Genomic DNA, 23240 nt, shown 5'->3' with positions numbered 1-23240 from the left:
GAAAGTGGGCATGCAGGTACAGCAGGCGGTGAAAAAGGCAAATGGTATGCTGGCATTTATAGCGAGAGGATTCGAGTACAGGAGCAGGGAGGTACTACTGCAGTTGTACAAGGCCTTGGTGAGACCACACCTGGAGTATTGTGTGCAGTTTTGGTCCCCTAATCTGAGGAAAAACATCCTTGCCATAGAGGGAGTACAAAGAAGGTTCACCAGATTGATTCCTGGGATGGCAGGACTTTCATATGATGAAAGACCGGATCGACTAGGCTTATACTCTTTGGAATTTAGAAGATTGAGGGGGGGATCTGATTGAAAGGTATAAAATCCTAAAGGGATTGGACAGGTTAGATGCAGGAAGATTGTTCCCGATGTTGGGGAAGTCCAGAACAAGGGGTCACAGTTTGAGGATAAAGGGGGAACCTTTTAGGAACGAGATGAGGAAAAACTTCTTCACACAGAGACTGATGAATCTGTGGAATTCTCTGCCACAGGAAACAGTTGAGGCCAGTTCATTGGCTATATTTAAGAGGGAGTTAGATATGGCCCTTGTGGCTACAGGGGTCAGGGGTTATGCAGGGAAGGCTGGGGCGGGGTTCTGAGTTGGATGATCAGCCATGATCATAATAAATGGTGATGCAGGCTCGAAGGGCCGAATGGCCTACTCCTGCACCTATTTTCTATGTTTCTATGTTTCTATGTACTTTTCCTTAAAATACCGGTGATATATTTTGACTCTCGAAAAGCATTTGCTAAAGGTTTTAATACCAAATCAAAAAGCAAAGGGCTCAGTTGACATCCTTGTCTGGTTCCACATTAGAGTTTAATTGGTTTAGAATTCTGAAAGTTAGTAAGGACCCCAGCGGAGGAAGATAAGTAAAGTAATTTAGTCCAAAGAATAAAATTGGGCCCAAAATTAGACTTTTCTCAGGTTTTAAATAGGTAATTCCATTCAACTCGGTCAAAAGCCTTCTCCGCATCCAGAGAAATCACACATTCCAATACTTCCTTGGATGGAAAATGCATAACATTTAACAATCGCCGTTATTAAAATGGGAATATTGATTTTTAATAAATCCTGTCTGATCATCAGATATTATAGAAGGTATAATGTTCTCAAGTCTTCGGGCCAAAACTTTAGATAGGATCTTAGCATCAACATTGAGTAAAGAAATTGGTCTATATGAAGAACATTCAGTGGGATTCTTATTCTTTTTAAGAATAAGCAAAATGGAAGCTTCATAAAAAGTCTGTGGCAACCTACCCACCTTGAAGAAATCAGTAAGGGTATAACATAAATGAGGTATAAGCAATGAAGAAAAAGCCTTATAAAAGCCTTATAAAATTCTCCAGAGAATCCATCAGGTCCTGGAGATTTCCCAGAATGCAATGAACTTCCTCCTGAGAAGTAGGTTGATCCAACTGCTTTCGATTATCAACCAAAAGTCCAGGAATATTTAACTGGTCTAAAAATTGTTCATTGCAGTATTATCTTTAACAAAATCAGAACTATACAGTTTCGAATAAAATTCTCTAAAAGTGTCATTTATTTCAAAATGGTCAGTTGTCAAATCACCATTGCTTTTGTGAATTTCTTTAATTTGTCGTTTAGCTATGAAGGTCTTCAATTGATTAGCCAATAGTTTACCAGTTTTTTCTCCATGTATGTAGAATTGGCTTTTATCTTTTAAAAGTTGGTTTTCAATTGGATACGTTATCAGTAGATCATATTTAGTTTTAATTTCAATACGTATTTTGTATAGTTCAGAGTCCGGTGCCAGAGCATATTTCTGGTCTAGTTGTTTTAATTGATTAACTAAGTCAGCTCTCTCTTTATTAGCTTTTTTCTTAATATATGCAGTATAGGAGATAATTCGTCCTCTAATATATGTCTTAAAAGCGTCCCAAATGATAAGACTAGAAGTCTCTTCCAACGTATTTTCTTCCAAAAAAAAAGAGTAAGTTGATTCTTCAGAAATTTTAGAAAGTCCTTATCAGATAACAAAGTTAAATTAAAATGCCAGGATCTGTTCATATGAGTGAAACCAGGAAGATTTAAAGATAGAAATATAGGAGAATGGTTGGATACAGCTATTTCTTTATATTCAATGGATTGAACTAATGGAATCATTTGACTATCAATAAAGAATAATCAATCTTGGTATAGGGAGATGGACATGAGAGAAGAATGAATACTCCCTTTCTGCTGGGTGAAAGAAACACCAGAGATTAACAATATCACATTTCATTAGAAAGGATTGAATAAATACAGCTGATTTATTAGGTGTTGCTGATTTGGGAGAAGAACGATCTAATACTGGGTCTAGACAACAATTAAAATCTCCTCCCATCACTAAAGAATAAAGACTCAAATCTGGGAGGAATGAAAAGAAACGCTCAAAAAGTCTTGGGTCATCCACATTACAATTACACATTAGCAAATACAATTAATTTATTATCTGGTTTCCCTGACACTATGACAACTCACCCATTAGGGTCAGAGACAACTTCATTTTGAACAAAAGAAATTGTATTGTCTATAAAAAATCAAGACCCCTCGAGATCTTACTCTGAATGAAGAATGAAATTGTAAACTCCTCCACCGATTAAAAAAGTGTGTGTTGTCATAACTACGTACATCCATTTCTTGTAGAAAAATAATGGGGGCCCTTAAGTTTTTAATATAAGCAAAAATCTTATACCGTTTCACACGATGATTTAACCCTTTCACATTAAAACTAAGTAAATTAATATTTCAATCCCTTTTAAATACTAATTAACAGAAGAGGTAAAAGGTCTGACCATAAATTATTAGAACCAGAGAACGAACCATAAAATAAGGTACTCAAACAGAAACTTTGGATAGTGGCCCAACCCAGCTTTCAGAGAAAAAAGAAAAAAAAGAAACCCCACCCCTCCTCCTCCCAAAGCCAAAAATAGACCTAGTTGGCTATTTTCAAAATGGTTAATTCTTCATCATTATGTCCTCGTCATTCCCTCCTACAATTTAAAGTGGTACATAGGGCTCATATGTCTAAAGACAAGCTCTCTCGTTTTTTTGCAGATATATCTCCTTATTGTGACAGATGTAATAATGGAGAGGCTTCATTAATACATATGTTTTGGTCATGTTTGAGCCTTGAAAAATATTGGGAAGATGTATTCCAAACTTTTTCTGTACTTTTTAAAGTTAATTTTAAGCCCAATTCTTTGACTGCTTTATTTGGTATTGTTGAGGAAAGAACTTTAATTTTGGAGCCTTCTCATTTGCGGGTACTGGCTATGAGGGCGATTTTGCTTAAATGGAAGGAGGTTGCCCCCCTCCCCCCCGCACACACATGCTTAATGGTTATGTGATGTTATGTCACATTTAAATTTAGAGAAGATTCGTTGTTCGATTTCTGATTCCAATCAAGATTTTCAAACGTTCTGGGACCCCTTCTGAACTACTTTGAAAATCTTTGAATTGTTATTGTTATTAAAATGTAGATCTGGACTATTATTATAAAACACTGTAGGGTAAAGTACTTTTTTTTTTGTTTTTTTCTACCAACCAGCTTTGTCTTGGTAGTGGGTGTAGACTTTTTTTAATAATATAATTGACCATATTATTGTATTTCATAATTCAATTTATTTTGATTCATCATGAATATGGGATACCGTGATTGTATCAGTGTGATTTATATATAGCGCATTATGAGCTTCCTTATTTTGATTTATAATAAGTATCCTTATGAATTCTGTATTTGTGTATATGAAATTTAATAAAATATCCTTTTAACTTATCCAGTTGAAACCCAACTCCTAAAAGATAGAAGTCAATTTTATATTCATGGAGATAAAACAGGTAAATAATTGGCTGATCAAATTAAAACCTTTAGAGCTAAACAACAGATTAAAGAAATATGCAAAGCTAATGGTGATAGGACAACTGATTATTTCGAAATAAGTGATACTTTTAGAGAATTTTACTCTAAACTTTATAGTTCTGAATCTTCTAAGGATAACACTGTAATGAACAATTTTTTAGATCAACTAAGCATTCCTACAATTTCTGCCGACAACAGAAAGTTGTTGGAACAACCTGTTTCTTCAGAGGAAATTGTTGAGGCTGTGCTCCCATTATGTTTGAGGAAAGCTCCGGGTCCACATGGATTTTCTGGAGAATTTTACAAGACCTTTTCCTCACTGCTTATACCTCATTTATGTTCAGATGTTTTGGATTCATTTAAGTCAGGCAGACTCACTCAATCTTTTTACGAGGCTTCCATTTCAGTTATCCTTAAAAAGAATAAGGATCCAACTGAATGCTCTTCTTATAGACCAATTTCTTTACTTAATGTTGATACTAAGATCTTATCTAAAGTTTTGGCCCATAGGATTGAAAATATTTTGCCATCTGTCATTTCTGATAACCAGACTGGATTGATCAAAAATCAATATTCTCACTTTAATATTCGTCGGTTATTAAATGTTATTTATTCTCCTTCTAACATGATATCAGAATGTGTGGTATCCCTAGATGCTGAGAAAGCTTTTGACAGAGTTGAATGGAATTCAATTTTGGACCCGTTTTCATTCAATGGATTAAATTACTTTATTTAGCTCCTTCCACTAGGGTTATCACTAATTCTCATAATTCCAAACCATTTAAGCTTCAACGTGGCACTAGTCAAGGCTGTCCGTTGAGCCCTTTGCTTTTTGATCTGGCCTTAGAACCCTTAGCCATTGCCTTTCGAGAATCTAATGATATCACCTGTATTTGAAGGAGAGATACTATTCATAAGGTCTCGCTGTATGCTGATGATCTGCTGCTATTTATTTCTAAGGTTGAGACTTCATTAGCCCATGTACTTTCTTTACTCTCCTGTTTTAGCCAATTTCCAGGTTATAAATTAAACCTACATAAAAGTGAACTTTTCCCTTTGAACAATTTAATACCAACAAATTCCAATCTTCCTTTTAAAATTGTAAGAAACCAATTTACCTACTCAGGTGTAACAATTACTAAAAACTATAAGTGTCTATTTAAAGAAAATTTTCTTACCCTATTGAATCACGCAAAAAGGATACTATCAAATTGGTCACCTCTTTCGTTATTGCTGATTGGTCGAATTAATTCCATCAAAATGAATATATTACCTAAATTTATATATCTTTTTCAGGCGTTGCTGGTTTTTATTCCTAAATCCTTTTTTGATTCTCTTGACTCTATTATATCTTCTTATATAGGGAAGAATAAGCATTCTAGATTGAATAAAATTCACCTTCAGAAAGATAAAAAGAATGGAGGATTAGCCTTACCAAACTTTAGACTTTATTATTAGGCAATTAATATAAGAAATCTTACATTCTGGTTATATTACATAAATCGTGACGATTGCCCGATGTGGGTTGTTTTAGAAGCTAACTCTGTTAATAAATTCTCTACTATTACTCTTCTTGGATCCTCACTCCCTTTGTCTCTAAGTAAATTAACTGATAATCTGGTAGTTAAACACACTGTGAGAATTTGGATACAATTCTGAAAATACTTTGGCTTATTGAGATTTTCTCTTTCGAGTCCTATTTTTTCTAATTTTTTTTCAAACCCTCTATGATTGATGTGGCTTTTAAAGAATGGGATAGATTAAGTATTAAATGCCTTCAGGACTTGTTTGTAGAGGAAATCTTTTTTCATTTGAACAACTGTCAACTAAATATAGTTTACCCAAAACTCATTTTTTTCGATACCTACAAATAGGAGATATTTTACGGTCTCAAATAAGTACATTTCCTAAAAATCCTGATAAGAATCTACTAAATGTAATTTTTAATTTGAAACCTTTTTATAATGGATCTATATCTAATATTTGTAATACGCTGCTGGGAATGAGAAGTGTTCCTTTAGATAAAATTAAAAATCTTTGGGAACAAGATTTACAGACTTCAGTTTCTGAGGAAACTTGGAATCAAATTTTTAAATTGGTTAACACTTCATCGTTATGTGCCCGCCACTCTCTCCTACAATATAAAGTGGTTCACAGGGCCCATATGACTAAGGATAAGTTGTCTCGTTTTTATTTAGATATATCTCCATATTGTGATAAATGTAGTAATGGAGAAGCTTCACTCATTCATATGTTTTGGACATGTCCGAGTCTTGGAAAATATTGGAAGTAAGTATTTCAAACTTTCTTGATATTTTTTAAACTAAACTTTAAGCCTAATCCTTTGACCACTTTATTTGGTATTGTTGGAGGAAAGGATATTATTTTGGAGAAATCTGATTTGCACATTTTGGCTTTTATTTCTCTTATGGCTAGGAGGGCGCTCTTGCTTAAATGGAAAGATATGGGCCCGCCCACTCACGTTCAGTGGCTGTGTGATGTGATGTGATGTGGTGTGATGTTTAAATTTAGAGAAGATTCGGTGTTCAATTTCTGAACCTAATCAAGACTTGCAAACATTGTGGGGACCTTTTCTGAACTATTTTCAAAACCTTTGATTTGCTGTTAAAGCACAGATGATGGCTAATAATATACTTTCTTTCCCCTTTTTTTTCTTTACTAATCAGCTTCGGTCTTGGTAATGGGTTAGATTTTTTTTCCATATTATAAATTTACTATATTTCAATATTATGAATTAATCAATTTGTATGAATATAGAGTAAGGAGTTTGTATGTGCGATTCAGTATAATGTATTTGATATATTTCTTTTTTCTTGAACTCTGTATTTTCCTATGTAGAAAATTAATAAAAATATTGAAAAAAAATACAGTATGGAACAAGCCCTATGTGCACATGGGAAGGAAAAGACAAACTTGCTTACAGAGGATGCAGGGATTGAACTCCGAACACCAACAAACCCAGATGCAATCTTATTCTTATATTTTTATCTGCTAATCAATTCATCTCAATATAAAAGAACTTAAGAAAATAGGAACAGGTGTATGCCACAAGCCTGCATTCAATATAGTCATCGCAGACCTGTTACAGGCCTCATTCCCCTTCTGCATCAATTCTCTGGTTGACCCTCTATTCCCTGATCATTGAAATAATAATTCACACTGCCTCTTTAAGTACTCCCAGAGATCCTGGCTCTACTACTCAACAGTATTGAACTGAATTGAATTGACTTTATTTCTTACATCTTTCATATACATGAGGAGTGAAAATCTTTATGTTACTTCTCCATGTAAATGTGCAATGTGCAACTTATAGCAATTTATAATAAATAGTATGTACAACAGGACATTCAGTATAACATAGAAATACAATTGTATCAGCATGAATTAATCAGTCTGGTGGGCTGGTGGAAGAAGCTGTCCCAGACCCTGTCGATCCTGGCTTTTATGCTGTGGTACTGTTTCCTGGATGGTAGCGGCTGGAACAGTTTGTGGTTGGGGTGACTCGGGTCCCCAATGATCCTTTGGGCCCTTTTCACACATCTGTCTCTGTAAATGTCCTGAATAGTGGGAAGTTCACATCTACAGATGTACTGGGCTTCTGCACCACTCTCTGCAGATTCCTGCGATTGAGAAAAGTACAGTTCCCATACCAGGCAGTGATGCAGCCAGTCTGGATGCTCTCAATTGTGCCCCTGTAGGAAGGTCTTAGAATTTGGGGTCCCATACCAAACTTCTTCAACCATCTGAGGTGAAAGAGATGCTGTTGTGTCTTTTTCACCACACAGCCAGTATGTACAGACCACGTGAGATTATCGGTAATGTGTATGCTGAGGAACTTAAAGCTGCTCACCCTCTCAACCCCAGATCCATTGATGTCAGCAGGGGTTAGCCTGTTTCCATTCCCCCTGTAGTCCATGACCAGCTCCTCTGTTTTTGTGACATTGAGGGAGGGGTTGTTTTCTGGACACCACTGTGTCAGGGTGATGACTTCTTCTCTGTAGGCTTCCTCATTATTATTTGATTTAGACCAATCAGTGTAGTGTCATCAGCAAATTTAATTGGCAGATTGGAGCTGTGGTGACTCAGTCCTGGATATACGGAGAGTAAAGGAGGGCTCTTAGGACACAGCCCTAAGGGGCACCTGTGTTGAGGTACATCAGTGTTTTTTTTTGGTTTATTTTGAGTACGCTCTGTTGTGTTCTATTTTCCCTATCAATGTAAACCCCACGTGGATAATAGTTTCAAATCTTGAAATGTGATCCCACAAAATTCTGATTCAGAGATACGTAAGTGAGTTAGCCAATTTGATACCTTCATCCAATAAAGCACATGTTTATTTGTTTATTGCAAGATTATTACAGCAAAAACATCATTTCCTGCTTGAAAATATGCACAACCTTTTCATATAGACATGAGTTATACGAGGGGTGATAGATAAGTTCATGGTCTAAGGTAGAAGGAGTCAATTTTAGAAAACATAGCACATTTATTTTTCAACATAGTCCCCTCCTACATGTACACACTTAGTCTAGCGGACATGGAACATACAGATCTTGGACCTCCAGAAGGTATCCACAGATTGGTGATTGATAAGTTCGTGGCCTAAGGTAGAGGAGATGAGTTATACAGCTCTCGTTATGTGCACAATCAGGTCAACTCTTTGAGTGATTATGCAGAAAGTTTGAAGTCAATAACTCATCTCCTTCCACCATAGGCCACGAACTTATCAATCATGCCGATGCGTTATTAACTGATGAGTTATGAGTTATTCGTTCTACCTTAGGCCACTGTCTATAAAATTTCTAATTCCAGAATAGCAGTGATCCACAAAAGACATAATCATGCTGAAAGCTTAAGTATTTTTTGCAAGTATTAATCTGTTTTTTGCTTAATCCACTGAATATATTTATTTGTGATCCTTGTATAAACGCCGGGCTTTTCAGGAACTCCACAAGTATCATTATATCCAAAGGATACAATTCCTCTGAGTTGCTTCTTACAAACCAGTGGTCCACCTGAGTCTCCCTAAAATAACAAGAAAGATAGGTTCACATAAAATTGTTGGAATGGTTTGAGTGCTAGAACTTTGATAATCTTGAGATGTTTTAAAGTAAGTTATTAAGCCTTTATGGCTTGAGTTTTAGACCATAAGATATAGAAGCAGAATTAGGTCATTTGGCCCCTCAAGTCTGCTCTGCCATTGCTGATCCATTTTTCCTCTCAGCCCCAATCTCCTGCCTCCCTTCATGTACCCTGTATCCCTTCATGTCCTAACCTATCAAGAATTTGGCATCTCCTGCCGTAACTATATATACAGATTTGGCCTCCTCTGCTGCCTGTGGCAATGAAGTCCACAGATTCACCACCCTCTGGCTAAAGAAATCCCTCCTCATCTCCATTCTAACTGGATGCCCTTCTATTCTGAGGCTGTTCACTCTGGTCTTAGACTATCCCACGAGAGGCAACATCCTTGCCACATCCACTCACACTATCAAGGCCTCTTCACTATTCAATAGATTTCACACTTCATTCTTCTAAATTCTAGTGAATACAAGCCCAGAGCCTTCAAAACCTCGTCATATCACAAGCCATTCAATCCTGGACTCATTTTCATGAACTTCCTTTGAACTGTCTCCAGTTTCAGCACATCCTTTCTAAGATAAGGGGCCCAAAACTGCTCACAATGCTCCACGTGAGGCTTCACCAGTGCTTTATAAAATCTCATCATTATATCCTTGCTTTTATATTCTAGTCCGCTTGAAATGAATGCAAACCTTGCATTTGCTTTCCTCAGCACAGACTCAAGCTGTAAGTTAACCTTTAGGGAATCCTGCACAAGGACTCCCAAGTCCATTTGCACCTCTGTTTATTGTATTTTCTCTCCACTTAGAAAATAGACAATCTTTCATTTCTTCTACTAAAGTCCATGACCATGCACTTCCTGACACTATATTCCATCTGCCATTTCTGTGTCCATTCTTTTAATCTGTCTAAGTCCTTCTGTAGCCTCTCTACTTCCTCAAAACTACCTGCCCTTCCACCCATCTTTGTATCATCTGCAAACTTTCAACAAACCCATCAATTCCATCATCCAAATCATTAACATACTGTATAACATAAGAAGAATCCGTCCCAACACAGACCCCTTGGAACAGCACTAGTCACCGGCAGCCAACAAGAAAAGTCTCCCTCAAATGTCACTCTTTGCTCCTGCCAGTCAGTCACTGGAATCTTCCCTGTAATACCATGGGTTCGTAGCTTGTTAAGCAGCTTCATGTCTGGCACCTTATCAAAGGCCTTCTGAAAATCCAAACACAGAATGTCAACTGACTCTCCTTTGTCTATACTGCTTGTTATTTCTTCAAAGAATTCTATCAGATTTGTCAGGTAATATTTTCCCTTGAAGAAACCATGCTGACTACATTTTATTTTATCATGTGCCTCCAAGTACCCTGAGACCTCATCCTTTACAATCGACTCCAACATCTTCCCAACCACTGAGGTTGGACTAACTGGCCGTGATTTTCTTTCTTCTGCCTCTCTCCCTTCTTGAAGAGTGGAGTGACATTTGCAATTTTCCAGTCTTCTGGAACCATTTGAAAATCTAGTGATTCTTGAAAGATCATTACTAATGCCTCTGCAATCTTCTCAGCCACCTCTTTCAGAACCCTGGGGTGTATACCATCTGGTTCAGGTGACGCATCTATCTTCAGAACTTTCCGTTTCCCAAGAACTTTCTCCCTAGTAATTGTAACTTCACACTGTTCATGACCCCTGACACCTGAATCTTCTACCATTCTGCTAGTGTCTTCCACAGTGAAGATTGATGGAAAATACTTATTTAGTTTGTCTGCCATTTCATTGTTTCCCCCCATAACTACCACTTTAGCATAATTTTCCAGCACTCTGATAACCACTCTTACCTTTCTTTTACACTGTATATAACTGAAGAAACTTTTGGTATCCTCTTTAATATTATTGGCTAGCTTACTTTTGTATTCCATCTTTCTTGGGAGTCCTCGTACAGGATACCCTTAAAGTTAACCTCCAGGTTGAGTCAGTAGTGAAGAAGGCGACTGCAATGTTGGCATTCATTTCTAGAGGAATAGAGTATAGGAGCAAGGATGTGATGTTGAGGCTCTATAAGGCGCTGGTGAGACCTCACTTGGAGTACTGTGGGCAGTTTTGGTCTCCTTATTTAAGAAAGGATGTGCTGACGTTGGAGAGGGTACAGAGAAGATTCACTAGAATGATTCCAGGAATGAGAGGGTTAACATATGAGGAACATTTGTCCGCTCTTGGACTGTATTCCTTGAAGTTTAGAAGAATGAGGGGAGACCTCATAGAAACATTTTGAATGTTGAAAGGCATGGACAGAGTGGATTTGGCAAAGTTGTTTCCCATGGTGGGGGAGTCTAGTACGAGAGGGCATGACTTAAGGATTGAAGAGCGCCCATTCAGAACAGAAATGCGAAGAAATTTTTTTAGCCAGAGGGTGGTGAATCTATGGAATTTGTTGGCACGGGCAGCAGTGGAGGCCAAGTCATTGGGTGTATTTAAGGCAGAGATTGATAGGTATCTGAGTAGCCAGGGCATCAAAGGTTATGGTGAGAAGGCGGGGGAGTGAGACTAAATGGGAGAATGGATCAGCTCATGATAAAATGGCGGAGAAGACTCGATGGTCGGAATGGCCGACTTCTGCTCCTTTGTCGTATGGTCTTATGGTCTCCGTCGGTTCAGGTGTAACCTGTCCTTTTTGTACATGTTGTACCTACCCCAGAAGAGATCCGAATGACCCATAAATCTGTACCCCTGCACCAGTTCTTCAGCCTCTCATTCATCATTTTATTCCTACCCTCACTGGAACATGGCACAGGCAGCAATCCAGAGATTACTATCCTGAAAGGTCTGTTTCTCAGCTTTCTACCAAGCTCCCTAAAATCTCTCTTCAGGACCTCCTCACCTTGTCTACCTATATCTATGTGCCAAGACTTTGGTAGGTGACCCTTGCCCTTGAGAATGTCATGGACCTGATTCCAGCCATCCCTGATTCTGGCATCAGGGAGGCAACATACCATATGGATGTCTCTATCGCACCCACAGAACCTCATCTCTCTTCATCTGACTAAGGAATCTCTTATCAACATTGCAGTCATCTTCAGCTCTCTGCTCTTCTGAGCAACAGCACCAGATTCAGTGCCAGAAAACCGGTCACTGTAGCTCCCCACTGTTCGGTCGTCCCCTCAATTGCATAAAAAGTTGTATACCTATTATTGAGGGGAACAGCCCCTATCTTCAGGATGTGCTCTGCACTGGCTGTGCATTTCCCCTCCTTCTCATGACAGTCACCCAGTTACCTGTCTTCTGCAACCTATGGGTGACTGCCTCCCTGTAGCTCCTGTCTATCACCTCCTCATTTTCCTGTCTGGGTTGAAGGTTATTGAACTGCAGCCCCAGCTCCTTAATATGTTCTCTCAGGAGCTGCAACTCGGTGCACTTGGTGCAGATATGTTTATCTGGGAGACTAGATCAAACCTTACACAGACTACAAAACACTGCCTCTGGAGCCATTCTCACTAATCTACTATGCCCTAACAGATGAGGAATAAACAAATATGAACAGAGGGTGAATAACTTACAAGACAATATACCTCACCTAAACCTGATCTTGCCTAAGCCAGATGAGCCACAGCCACTCTAAACATTGGCACACTCCAAAAGAATGGCCCCTCCGCTTGCATTTGAATGATTCTTTTTGGTCCTTTCTCATGAATCCCTGTTGCTGATTGGTTGCTTTTAAATCCTGAACGCGGACTGAAAGATAGCTCCTTTTCTGTACTGCTGCTTGCAGGTTGGTCGCTGCTGAAATCAGAAAATTTTCCTGGAAGATCATTAAATCCTGAGAGAGTGACTTTGATACATCTAATGCTTTGTGCTACATATACACATAATATACATCTACATACATAGAAATGTCTAAAACCTGTCCCTGATTTGTATCTATATACATAGAAATACATGTGTCATGATGTATTTCCAAAGATTTCTAGAAGCATTTCCATGTTCTACAAGCCAAAACATGACCAATGATTATCGTCACTAGATCCTGGCATTGGAGTCACTTGCAAACACATGTCAGAAATTCTTCAGTCTTTTTGTACAGAATGATGAGACCTATTTAGACAGCTCTTGTCAGTTTGGTATCAAATTTCAAGGCCGTTTGACAGTCTACTATGTAAGATGATCATCTGTGGTTGAAGGGCCCTTCCATGAGCAAGCTTGTGCAAGAAAATCTTTTCCCTGATAGCTCCTTTGCATTGTGGTAAGAATGTAAAGATGGCTGGGAAGATAATAGAATGCCAGTGAATATCCAGTAAATGGTCCGTGCAGCTGGATTTCAAAGTATTTTATCTTCACAGTGAACAACACTTTAAGGCTGCTTAATCATTTAAGGGAACTTCTGAAGAGGACTTGGTTTCCTGAAAAGCGAAACAGTCTTGACAAAGTTGATTAGGGTCTCTCAGGTAACAAACAGGGTGGATAAAGGGAACCTGTGGATATGGTGCATTTGGATTTTGCTAAAGCACCTAATAAAATATTACATAAACGGTTGGTGCTCTCTAATTAATAATATTGAAGACAGAGTGCTAACACGGATTCAAAACTGGTTGTCATGTGAGAAAACAAAGAGTTGGAACAAATGTGTCTTTTCCATGCTGGAAAGCTATAACTAGCAGAATAACTCAGGGCTCAATTTTTTTTACCTCAATTATTTCCTATTTGTCTTAAAATGGAGAAAGAGACAGGATATACAGTATGCAATTTTTAGAAAAAAATTTGTGTAAGAGCATTTGTTGAGGATTGTAAGCCTGTGAAGAAGGATGTAGATGGATTGAGTGAGTGGTTGAAAACTTGACAAATGGAGTTTAATGTAGGGGAGTATGTAGTTTGGTGAGAAGAATCAAAAGCTGGATGTTATCTAAGTGAAGAAAGACTACAACTAGCTGAATTTGAGAGGAATCTAGATGTTCTTGAGCATGAAGGCTTTCTGAAAGATGGCTGTGTGATTGGTCACAGCAGCTTCTATGGGGTCAAGAAAGTGTGCTACTTTTCTACATAAACGGACATCTAATGATTACAAGAACTCAAAGGACTGCAGGTCTACACCATCAGTGAGTTGCTCACTGGTGGAGATAGTGAAGTAATTGTGTAATGTGCTGTTGCCTGAGTCAATGGAGGCTTACAGTCAAATAGCAATTGGCCAGCTTGGTCACTTTTCTTGTGATTGCAAGACCCCCGTGGACATTCTTAATCTGATATGCCAGAAGTTTGATAACAAGGTCTAGGCCAGAATCCATGGTGTTGCCTGATTGCAGCCACCCAGAGTGAGGGGACAAAGCTATTGAGCTTCACCTCACCGGAGTTGGTGTGGCACAGTGTCCAGAAAGGTGTTGGAGCTGCCCTCCAGGGATTTGCTTGGCAGAAGACAAGCTCTGTTGTGGCCAAGTACAGATTTTGTAGCAGCACTCAATGGACTCGGGCCTCAAGCTGCGGGGTTGCTTGCTTTTCAGCCACTGGAGGAGAGGCGTCTGAGCCATCACGCTCCACTGGTGGGTGGCGTAACACAGTTGTGGCGACTGAAGATTTGCAATGGACTGCGGGGTCTAGACTATATACATATATATTTACCTAGTTGTGTTTTTACTAATATTCAATATGTGCTTGTATATGCAAGGACTGGGCTTCAAAGCCATGGATTTGCCTAGCGGGAGTTGGACATCGGGATGAGGACTGCGCCTCAAAGCCACGGTGTCACCTAGTGGGCGTTGTGGTGATATCATGTGCAATGATGTGCCAGTTCCTGATCGGACAACACTGAGCATGTACGGGGTTTGCCAGAATGTATCAGCATGTGGAGGGGTTAAGAAGTGTTTTTTTATTTCTGTAAATAAAAGTTCTTTAATTCTTCCAGCATATGATTCTTTGGTGTTAACCCACTGAATGTTTAAATAGAAGTAACATAACAGGCATCTGGGGCCAGTGAAAAGGTGATATTGGTGGGCTGGGGGTAGGGTCTGGACTACATATATATTTTCTGCGTCATTGTATTTTTACTAATATTCTATATGGGTTTGTTGACATTTGCATCAAGCACAGCATTGTGGGTGGGGGTGGTGGGAGGTGGGAGGTGGGCCACGGGATTACGATCTTGTGTGTGACTGTTGGTAATGTGTCTTTGTACCTTGACTCCATAGTAACGCCGTCTTGTTTGGCTGTATTTATGAATATTCATTTATGGTTAAATGACAATTAAACTTGGATTGCATTGAATTGAGTTGAATCACCAAATATACAAATGGCATATTGGCCTTGATTGCATTGGGGATATAGGTTTATGAACAGGACAGTTCTGTTACAATTGTACAGAGTGCTGGTGAAACCCCACCTACAATACTGCACATGGGTTTTGTTTCCTTACTCATTGCTAGCATGGGAGGCAGTCTAAAGGAGATTCACCAGGGTAATTTGTGGGATGAATGGACTGTCCTATTAAGAGCTGCTTAACAAATTGTGTCTGTGTTCCTTGGAAGTTTACCAAAATGAGGGGTGATCTTATTGAAACATACAAGATCTTACGGCATGTGACAAAGCTGATGTTGAGGTTTTTCACACTGGGAGGGTCTGAAATGGGATGGAAGTGGAAGTATAGTTTCAAGATAAGGGCCTGGTCAATTAAAACTGAGGTGTGTAGAAAAATTTTCTTGAGGATAATGGATCTCTGGAATTCTCTAACATAAATGAACATATATACCAGGTCTTTAGAAGTATTTAAAGTGGAGGTAAGCAAATTTTTGAAAGAGTGTGGGGTTGAAGGCTAGGGCATTTGGCAGAAGAGTCTAGACCAGATCAGCCATGATCACGTTGAATGGAGGAATGGGTTGGAGGGGCTTTGCGACCTGCTTCTATTACTTGTATTCTCTGACCTTCCTGACCTCCTGGGTTCAGCTCATTAGCACGTGTCCTAAATATTTCCAGGCACCCATTTCAAAGAAAAACTAAGCCCCTATTGGAAATTAAGGTTCAGGAAGCTACAGTAATGTCTATCATTTTCAGTGGCTTTTGCTCGTTGTCTAAAAACAATCCAAAGATACATGTATATTGAGGCCTTGCAGGGTTAAAGTGCAATGCCATGCAATTTTCTGACAGGACCTATCTGAGGGGTCCTGTAGAGTGTAGAGTGCAGACTGCTGACAATCTCCTTAATTGCCCTGCAAAATAGGAATATAACTCAGATTAACCATAGGAGTTTAAGGTCTGACCAGCATTGAACTGCATGCCTTCACTTCAATGTGAGCATTAAAGGTGTGAACTTGGTGCAGATCCAGCTTCTACAGCCCACGAATATTCCAGTTTACAAATGAGAATAAAACTAGCAGTTTGGATTCACTCTTTGTCTGCAAAGATTCTGCAGGGCTGCACTTCTATGCATGGCTATGATGTTACTCTGAATTCCTCAGTTGGACCATCACTCATCTGTGGTAAGCTCCCAGCTCACAGGGAAGCAAATGTTCATGGTGACCAGTGCCAAGTTCCTTGGAGCAGTACGGACTGACCAATGATATCATGCCAAGAGAAATATTTGGGGTATTAAAGGGACAGAAATCTGGAATTTGTACTTTCGATTCCTTCTATGCTTTGTTTCCCAAATCCCCATAAATATATGGGGATGCAACTTTCCATGGCCCAAGTATCCCTCCTCTATCCCCCTCTGGCGATCCCCCATTCCCATGCCTGACCAGCAATGCCTATACCTCGGACCAAATAGAGTGCACTGAAGTGTTTGAAATCTACTTATTTATGATGCACTGAGAATTTCAGAACATGAAAGGATGTACTTTCAGAATTAGACTATTTGGCCCATCAAGTCTGCTTTGCCAATCCGTCATGGCTGATCTCTTATCCTTTCAGCTCCACTCTCCTGCCTTCTCCCCATAACCCCTGCCGCCCGCACTAATCAAGAACCTGTCAACCCCCTCCTTAAATATACTCGATGACTTGGCCTCCACAGCCATTCGTGGCAGTGAATTCCACAGACTCACCATCCACTGGCTAAAGAAAATTCCTCAACATCTGTGTTTGAAAGGGATATCCTTGTATTCTGAGGCTGCACCTAGACTCCCCCACCATAGGAAACATCCTCTACACCTCCAATCTATCTAAGCTGTTCAATATTCCATAGGTTTAAATGAGATCCTTATTCTTCTGATGGATTCAGTTTGATAAAATCTATGAAACAGTCTCAGAGCTCAGAGCACCAGAAGAGACTGAATCTAAACTTGCATAGAAGACAATTCTAATTATGTTCAGTTATTGCTACTGTATTTTTTTACAATCCAACTTACGATGCATGCATCTCTCCTTCCCTTTTTGTCACCAGCACAAAACATATTCTCAGTTATTAAGGGCTGGCGGTTATAATAATTCCGACTGTTGCACGTTTTTCTGTCTATGATGGTTACGTCTGCTTCTCTGAGTGAATCAGATGTTTTGTTTGATTTTGATTCTGTTGCTCCCCATCCCGCAACCGTGCAGACCTTTCCCTTTTTCAAATCTGATTCCTTTTGTGGCAGCGGCAGAAGGTCCACAAACTTGTTAAGTTTTGCCTCAGACTCCAGCTGTAGTAAACAAAAGCATTGGTTTTGTCTTATTTCTGCACATAAAATCTCTAGCATGTTAAGTCATTTATTTTAATTTAGTGATACAACGTGGAGTAGGTCCTTTTGACCCTTTGAACCATGCCGCCCTGGCAAACCCTAAGACGTATTCTTAAATATTCTGCAAAGAATATGTTGGAGCACGCAACAAGACAGTTATCCGCTCTGGAGAGATCACACAGTATTAAGTGTGTCTCCTCCTAATGATCAAGAATCCACCCACATAGTTGAAAATGGTCAGAAATCCAAGCTAACATTAAAATAAATGTAGAACATGTGCAGTTTTTGTATTGTCTGTTTTCACAGCTCATCTGTAATATTCTCCTGTCCTTCCCAGAGGTGATATCAGGCCTAGTAAACATTTACAGCATTCTCCTACTTTTTTTTTGGATATATGAGAAATTCTGCAGATGCTGGAAATCCAAAGCAACACACACAAAATGCTGGATGAACTCAGCAGGTCAGGCAGCGTGCATGGCAATGAATAAACAGTCGACGTTTCGGGCTGAGACCCTTCATCAGGGCTGAAAAGGAAGGGGGAAGATGCCAGAATAAAAAGGTGGGGGGAGGGGAAGGAAGCTAGCTGGCAGGTGATAGATGAAGCCATGCGGGTGGGAAAGGGCTGGAGAAAGAACCTGATAGGAGAGGAGAGTGGACCACAGGAGAAAGGGAAGGAGGAGGGGACCCGGGGGAAGTAATGGGCAGGTGTGAAGAAGTGGAAGGTCAGAGTGAGGAATAGAAAAAGATCAGAGTGGGAAGGGAATAGTTTACTTGAAGGAGAAATTGAAAAGGAATGGGAATCAGACTTAAAATATTTGGCCACTGGGAAGCTTTGCTTTCGGTGGATGCAGCAGAGATGCTCGACAAAGCAGTTCGCTAATTTATGGTGGGTCTCACCTATGTGGAGAAGGCCGCATCAAGAGCAATTGAGAGCACCCGGTACAATAGGCAGCCCCAGCAGATTTGCAGGTGAGGTGTTGCCTCACCTGTAAGGACTGTTTGGCACCGAATGGAGGTGAGGAAGGAGGTGAATGGGCAGGCGTAGCACTTAGGCCACTTCCAGGGATAAGTGTTGTGAGGGACAGACGGACAAGGGAATTGTAGAGGGAGCAATCCCTAAAGAAAGTGGACGGCGGGGGTGTGTAGGGGAGGCAAAGATTTGTTTGGTAGTAAGATCTCTTTGGGAAAGCGGAAGCTGGGGAGGATGATACGTAGGATGTGGAAGCTGATGGGGTGGTAGGCAAGGACAAGGGGAACTCTATTACTGTTAAAGTGGGAGGAAGATGGGATGAGTGTTGATGTTCGGTAAATGGAGATGCAAGTGAGGGCAGCATCAATAGTGGAGACAGTGAAACTCCATTCTTTGAAGAAGGAGGACATGAAAGCGAAGCCGTATCCTGGATACAGATACAGCAGAGATGGAGGAACTGAGAAAAGGGAATAGCATTTTTTTAAGAGAATGGGTGGGAATAGGAATAGTCAAGTTAACTATGGGAATTGGTAGGTTTATAAAAGATGACGACGAGATGGAGATGGAGACGGAGAGATTGAGGAAGAGGAGGGAGGTGTCAGAAATGGACCAAGTGAACTTAAGGACAGGGTGGAAGCTAGAGGCAAAGTTGATGAAATTGACGAGCTCAGCATGGGTGCATGAATCAGCATCATTGCCGTCGTCAATGTAGCAAAGGAAGAGTTGGGAGAATTGCTAGGGAATGCTTGGAACATGATCCGTTCTATTAGCCAACGAAGAGGCAGACATAGCTGGGGACTCATGCAGGTGCCCATGGCTACCCCTTGAGTCTGGAGAAAGTGGGAGGAGCTGAAGAAAAATGTTTTGAGTGTGTGGACCAGCTCTGCCAAATGGGAGAGAGGGGGTGGAGGGGAATTGGTTAGTTCTTTTGTCAAGAACAAAGCGTAGAGCTTTGAGGCCTTCTTGATGGGAGCTAGAAGTATATGGGGACTGAACATCCATGGTGAAAATGAGGTGGTCAGGGCCAGGAAAAAGAAAACTACAGAGGAAATCGAGAGCATGAAAAATGTTGTGACTGTAGGTGGAAAGGGTCTGAAGTAAGGGGAATGGAATGGAATTGAGGTATGGGGAAATGGAGTCAGTAGACAGGGAGTAGGCAGAGACCATTGACCTACTTGGACATTCAGGCTTTTGGATCTTGGGTAGAAGGTAGAAGCAAGCAGTGCGGGGTAAGGAAACTGTACTTTTGGGCTTTGAATTTTGTTTACCTTCTTGAATAATCTGACTTTCTTCATGAATTGAATACTCTGTAGAGCATAATTTTACTGTTTCCAATTCAGACTTTACATCTTATGAATATTAAAATGACTTTCTGATTTGTTACTTTACCCTTAGTGTAGCAACCTTTTCCCTTTTAAGTGTTAACCCTTTCTTTTCGTGTGATGCGACAGCTTTGTGTCATCGATTCTTAGAAGGGATTTAAGTCGTCGTTGAAAGGCTCGTGGGGGTGGGGTGGTGGCACACAGAAATCTGAATGTGTGGAGTCTGCATCCAGTTTACAACGTCAGGTCTTTAGCGATCGTCTTGGAGGCAGGAAAGTACAAAGGACATGAGCGAGTGGGTCAAAGCTGATCAGACAGCGGCAGCTACATGATCACACCCGCTGCGTATGAGAACGCGCGCTTTGAACAGCGATGGCATCCGCTTGGGACCGAGAACTCTGAGAGCAAGTGTGCCTCCCACACAGAATTACTGGGGACGCTCCACTGAACATTTGCCCCCCGCAACTGTAGCATCAAAGGAGCACGAAGTGGCGATTACAGATATTTCAGTTTTAAATTAACCACTATTAATCTCTGGAGGTTATAAGATTTTGATTATGTAGATCAAAATAACATGGCGAGGAAATGAATGAAACTGGATTTGTGGATTGATTTGAAAATTTCAATAAATAGCGCGGGATTTTACCGGGTTGGGAACTCCTTATACAACTGGCCGGTGTCTGGAAAATAAATAAACTTTGACCTTTTAAGTAAACAGGAACATTAAAAAATAAAATAATGCATTTTTTTTGATTGACAGCAAATACAGAGGTAATGAAAATTATTCATGAACACTCGGGACGTCAGTGTTGCCTGATTAACAGGCGTTGACTAATTGTTTATGTTATTCCGTCGCTGCCCTCCAACACACGTTTTAATTTCTTTGCTTTAGAAGTTACATAGAATCATAACACATTTTCCAGTGAACCAAGTAACTAGGAGAGAACATGGGGACTGGGACCCAGGTGAGTAGAAAGTGTGGATACCTTTAAACTTTTAGGAATTTGTTTTAATGGTCAACACATATTAAGGAAATAATAACCAAAAGTAAGAAAGTGCTAAATGTTATGAGGTGTTTAATAGGAATGGAATGGGGTTCTGATAGGAAATCCTTGTAAGCAATATATATAGGATTAATGAGATCAATACTGGACTATTGAAGTATGGTGTATGGATCAGCTCAAGGAAGTTCAAGGTTCAAGGAGGTTAACCACAACAACAATGGCGGCAATGCAGTTGAAGTTGGGGGAGACACCTCTGGAACTGAGAAGAACGCAGCTTACGTTAGCCTATTAGATAAACCTACAAGGGCAAGGAGAAAATCATCCAGCTAAACAGATTTTACATCCATGCTGGGGAAACGAAAGAAAGAAAATCAGAAGTTTTGCATAGATTATTGCAGAAAAAGCAGAAAGTGCAGGAATTAGTAATCAGGCTGTGAGCGCTACAGTGCCTTTTCCTGAGGTGCCTCCATGGCTCTGTGAAGCACTGGGATGGACTTTCACAAGGAGACAAAAAAATAGAGAAGTGATTTTAAATAAACAAAGGTTGAATCTGGTGAGCCAGTTCTTGAAGCATGGGGATATCTGAATGGTCAGAAAGCAGTTTATTATGTCCTAACATTTCGGGACCTGAACTTAGATAGGTTACTCCCTTTGTGTTATAATACAACATGGATTACTATAAATAATCAATCACTTACTTGAAGTAGCATGATGTCATTTTCTTTGCTTTTAACGTCAAAACATTCATGTGGAATTTTACGCTTCACATTCAATACTTGCTTCGAGGTTTCATCACTTTTCAGTGAATCAATTCCAATAACCACATGGACCCGATTTCTTTTAAAGTTACTAAAGAAAACATTTTTAAAATGTGGAGAGGATGGATTATGTTACAAGCAGTTTATTATATCGTTTGCCTTAAAATGTGTGAGAATTCGGAGATTTCTGAGAGAATTCAAAGTGATTATAGTTATAAACACACAAGGCTTGTTAAAGCTCAATTGACTCTTGTTTGTGATGATGGAATGCAATGCTAAAGTTTATGTGACTAGGAATTCCAGTCCACTGTAAGGTGGACACAGGAATGCTGAGAGTGTGTTGGGGCAGCACACACTTCGCTTGCAGTTCCAGCATGAAAAGGTTAAAAGATGACTGAGGTTGGAGACTTTGGCCTCACATTATGAGCAGTTGTAAATTCATGCACATTATAGCGTGACCCCTGGATTCCCTCTGCTATATTCATTCCCAACCACTTGAGTAGTTTACTGCAGAAAAGGAGAACATAGATGTTGCATAGGGTGTCTAATGGGGCCTTCTGTTTAAGCTTGTTAAGTTAATTTCGATAGGCTCAGGGATTCTATTTCTTGTATTATTTAAGCGGATGCCTGATTAGTGCTAATGGCGGGGTCCTAGTTTTGAGAATGTAACTTGTCGTAGTGTCACTCGGCCAAGCCACTGATGTTCTTTGGGAATTGTTATGAATAAAACTCTCATCGCCATTTCTACATCAGAGTTCTGTCTTTCCACTGCATTTGGGTTCCAATATTGCCAGCACACATCATGATGGAAGGATCCTGCCAAATAATAGTCCCAGCGAAGGTTGAGCAGCGACTTTTTGATATCGGTGGCTGGAGATCGAGGGTGCCTTTTATTCCCAGGGTATATCCCAAGTCTACATTCCGAGTGTCCCATGTCTACATACGAAGCTTCTCTAGACTATATTTCTGAGATTCTCCAGTCCCTGTTCTGAGCTTTTCAAGTGGTGAATATCCATTTTCCCAACTTCGGGGACCCTTGACTCAGGTAGGCATTGCAATTGAACGCATTAAGCAGGCTTTGCAATAAAATTTGTTTGATTCAACAAACCAGCATTCAACTTAATAGTGTAAATTTTGGAAATAGACAATAGGTGCAGGAGTAGGCCATTCGGCCCTTCGAGCCAGCACCGCCATTCACTGTGATCATGGCTGATCATCCACAATCAGTACCCTGTTCCTGCCTTATCCCCATATCCTTTGATTTCGCTATCTTTAAGAGCTCTATCCATCTCTTTTTTGAAAGCATCCACAGCCTTCTGGGGCAGAGCATTCCATATATCCACCACTCTCTGGGTGAAAAAGTTTTTCCTCAACTCCGTTCTAAATGGCCTACCCCTAATTCTTAAACTGTGGCCTCTGGTTCTGGACTCACCCATCAGCGGGATCATGCTTCCTGCCTGCAGCGTGTCCAATCCCTTAATAATCTTATATGTTTCAATAAGATCCCCTCTCAGCCTTCTAAATTCCAGAGTATACAAGCCCAGTCGCTCCAATCTTTCGACATATGACAGTCCCGCCATCCCA

The 23240-nt window shown here is 40.0% G+C and overlaps 1 protein-coding gene across 1 annotated transcript in view; it reads right to left on the bottom strand.

The window, feature by feature from the left end:
* Positions 1–8210: 8210 nt before the first annotated feature.
* LOC140195660 (uncharacterized) overlaps positions 8211–23240 on the bottom strand; it is a 52768-nt gene continuing 37738 nt past the window's right edge. Inside the window, exons 8-10 of the mRNA XM_072254378.1 lie at positions 21597–21747; positions 17291–17563; positions 8211–8912 (exon numbers count right to left, since the gene is read on the bottom strand). Of these exons, the coding sequence (XP_072110479.1) occupies positions 8760–8912; positions 17291–17563; positions 21597–21747 (577 nt within the window). The 3' untranslated portion in view covers positions 8211–8759. The remainder of the gene's footprint in view (positions 8913–17290; positions 17564–21596; positions 21748–23240) is intronic.

Source organism: Mobula birostris, chromosome 3 (genome assembly GCF_030028105.1).
Source record: "Mobula birostris isolate sMobBir1 chromosome 3, sMobBir1.hap1, whole genome shotgun sequence".
NCBI classification, from domain to species: Eukaryota; Metazoa; Chordata; class Chondrichthyes; order Myliobatiformes; family Myliobatidae; genus Mobula; species Mobula birostris.
The sequence above is the reverse complement of the archived record's forward strand: the minus strand, read 5'-3'. Positions and strand labels throughout refer to the sequence as shown.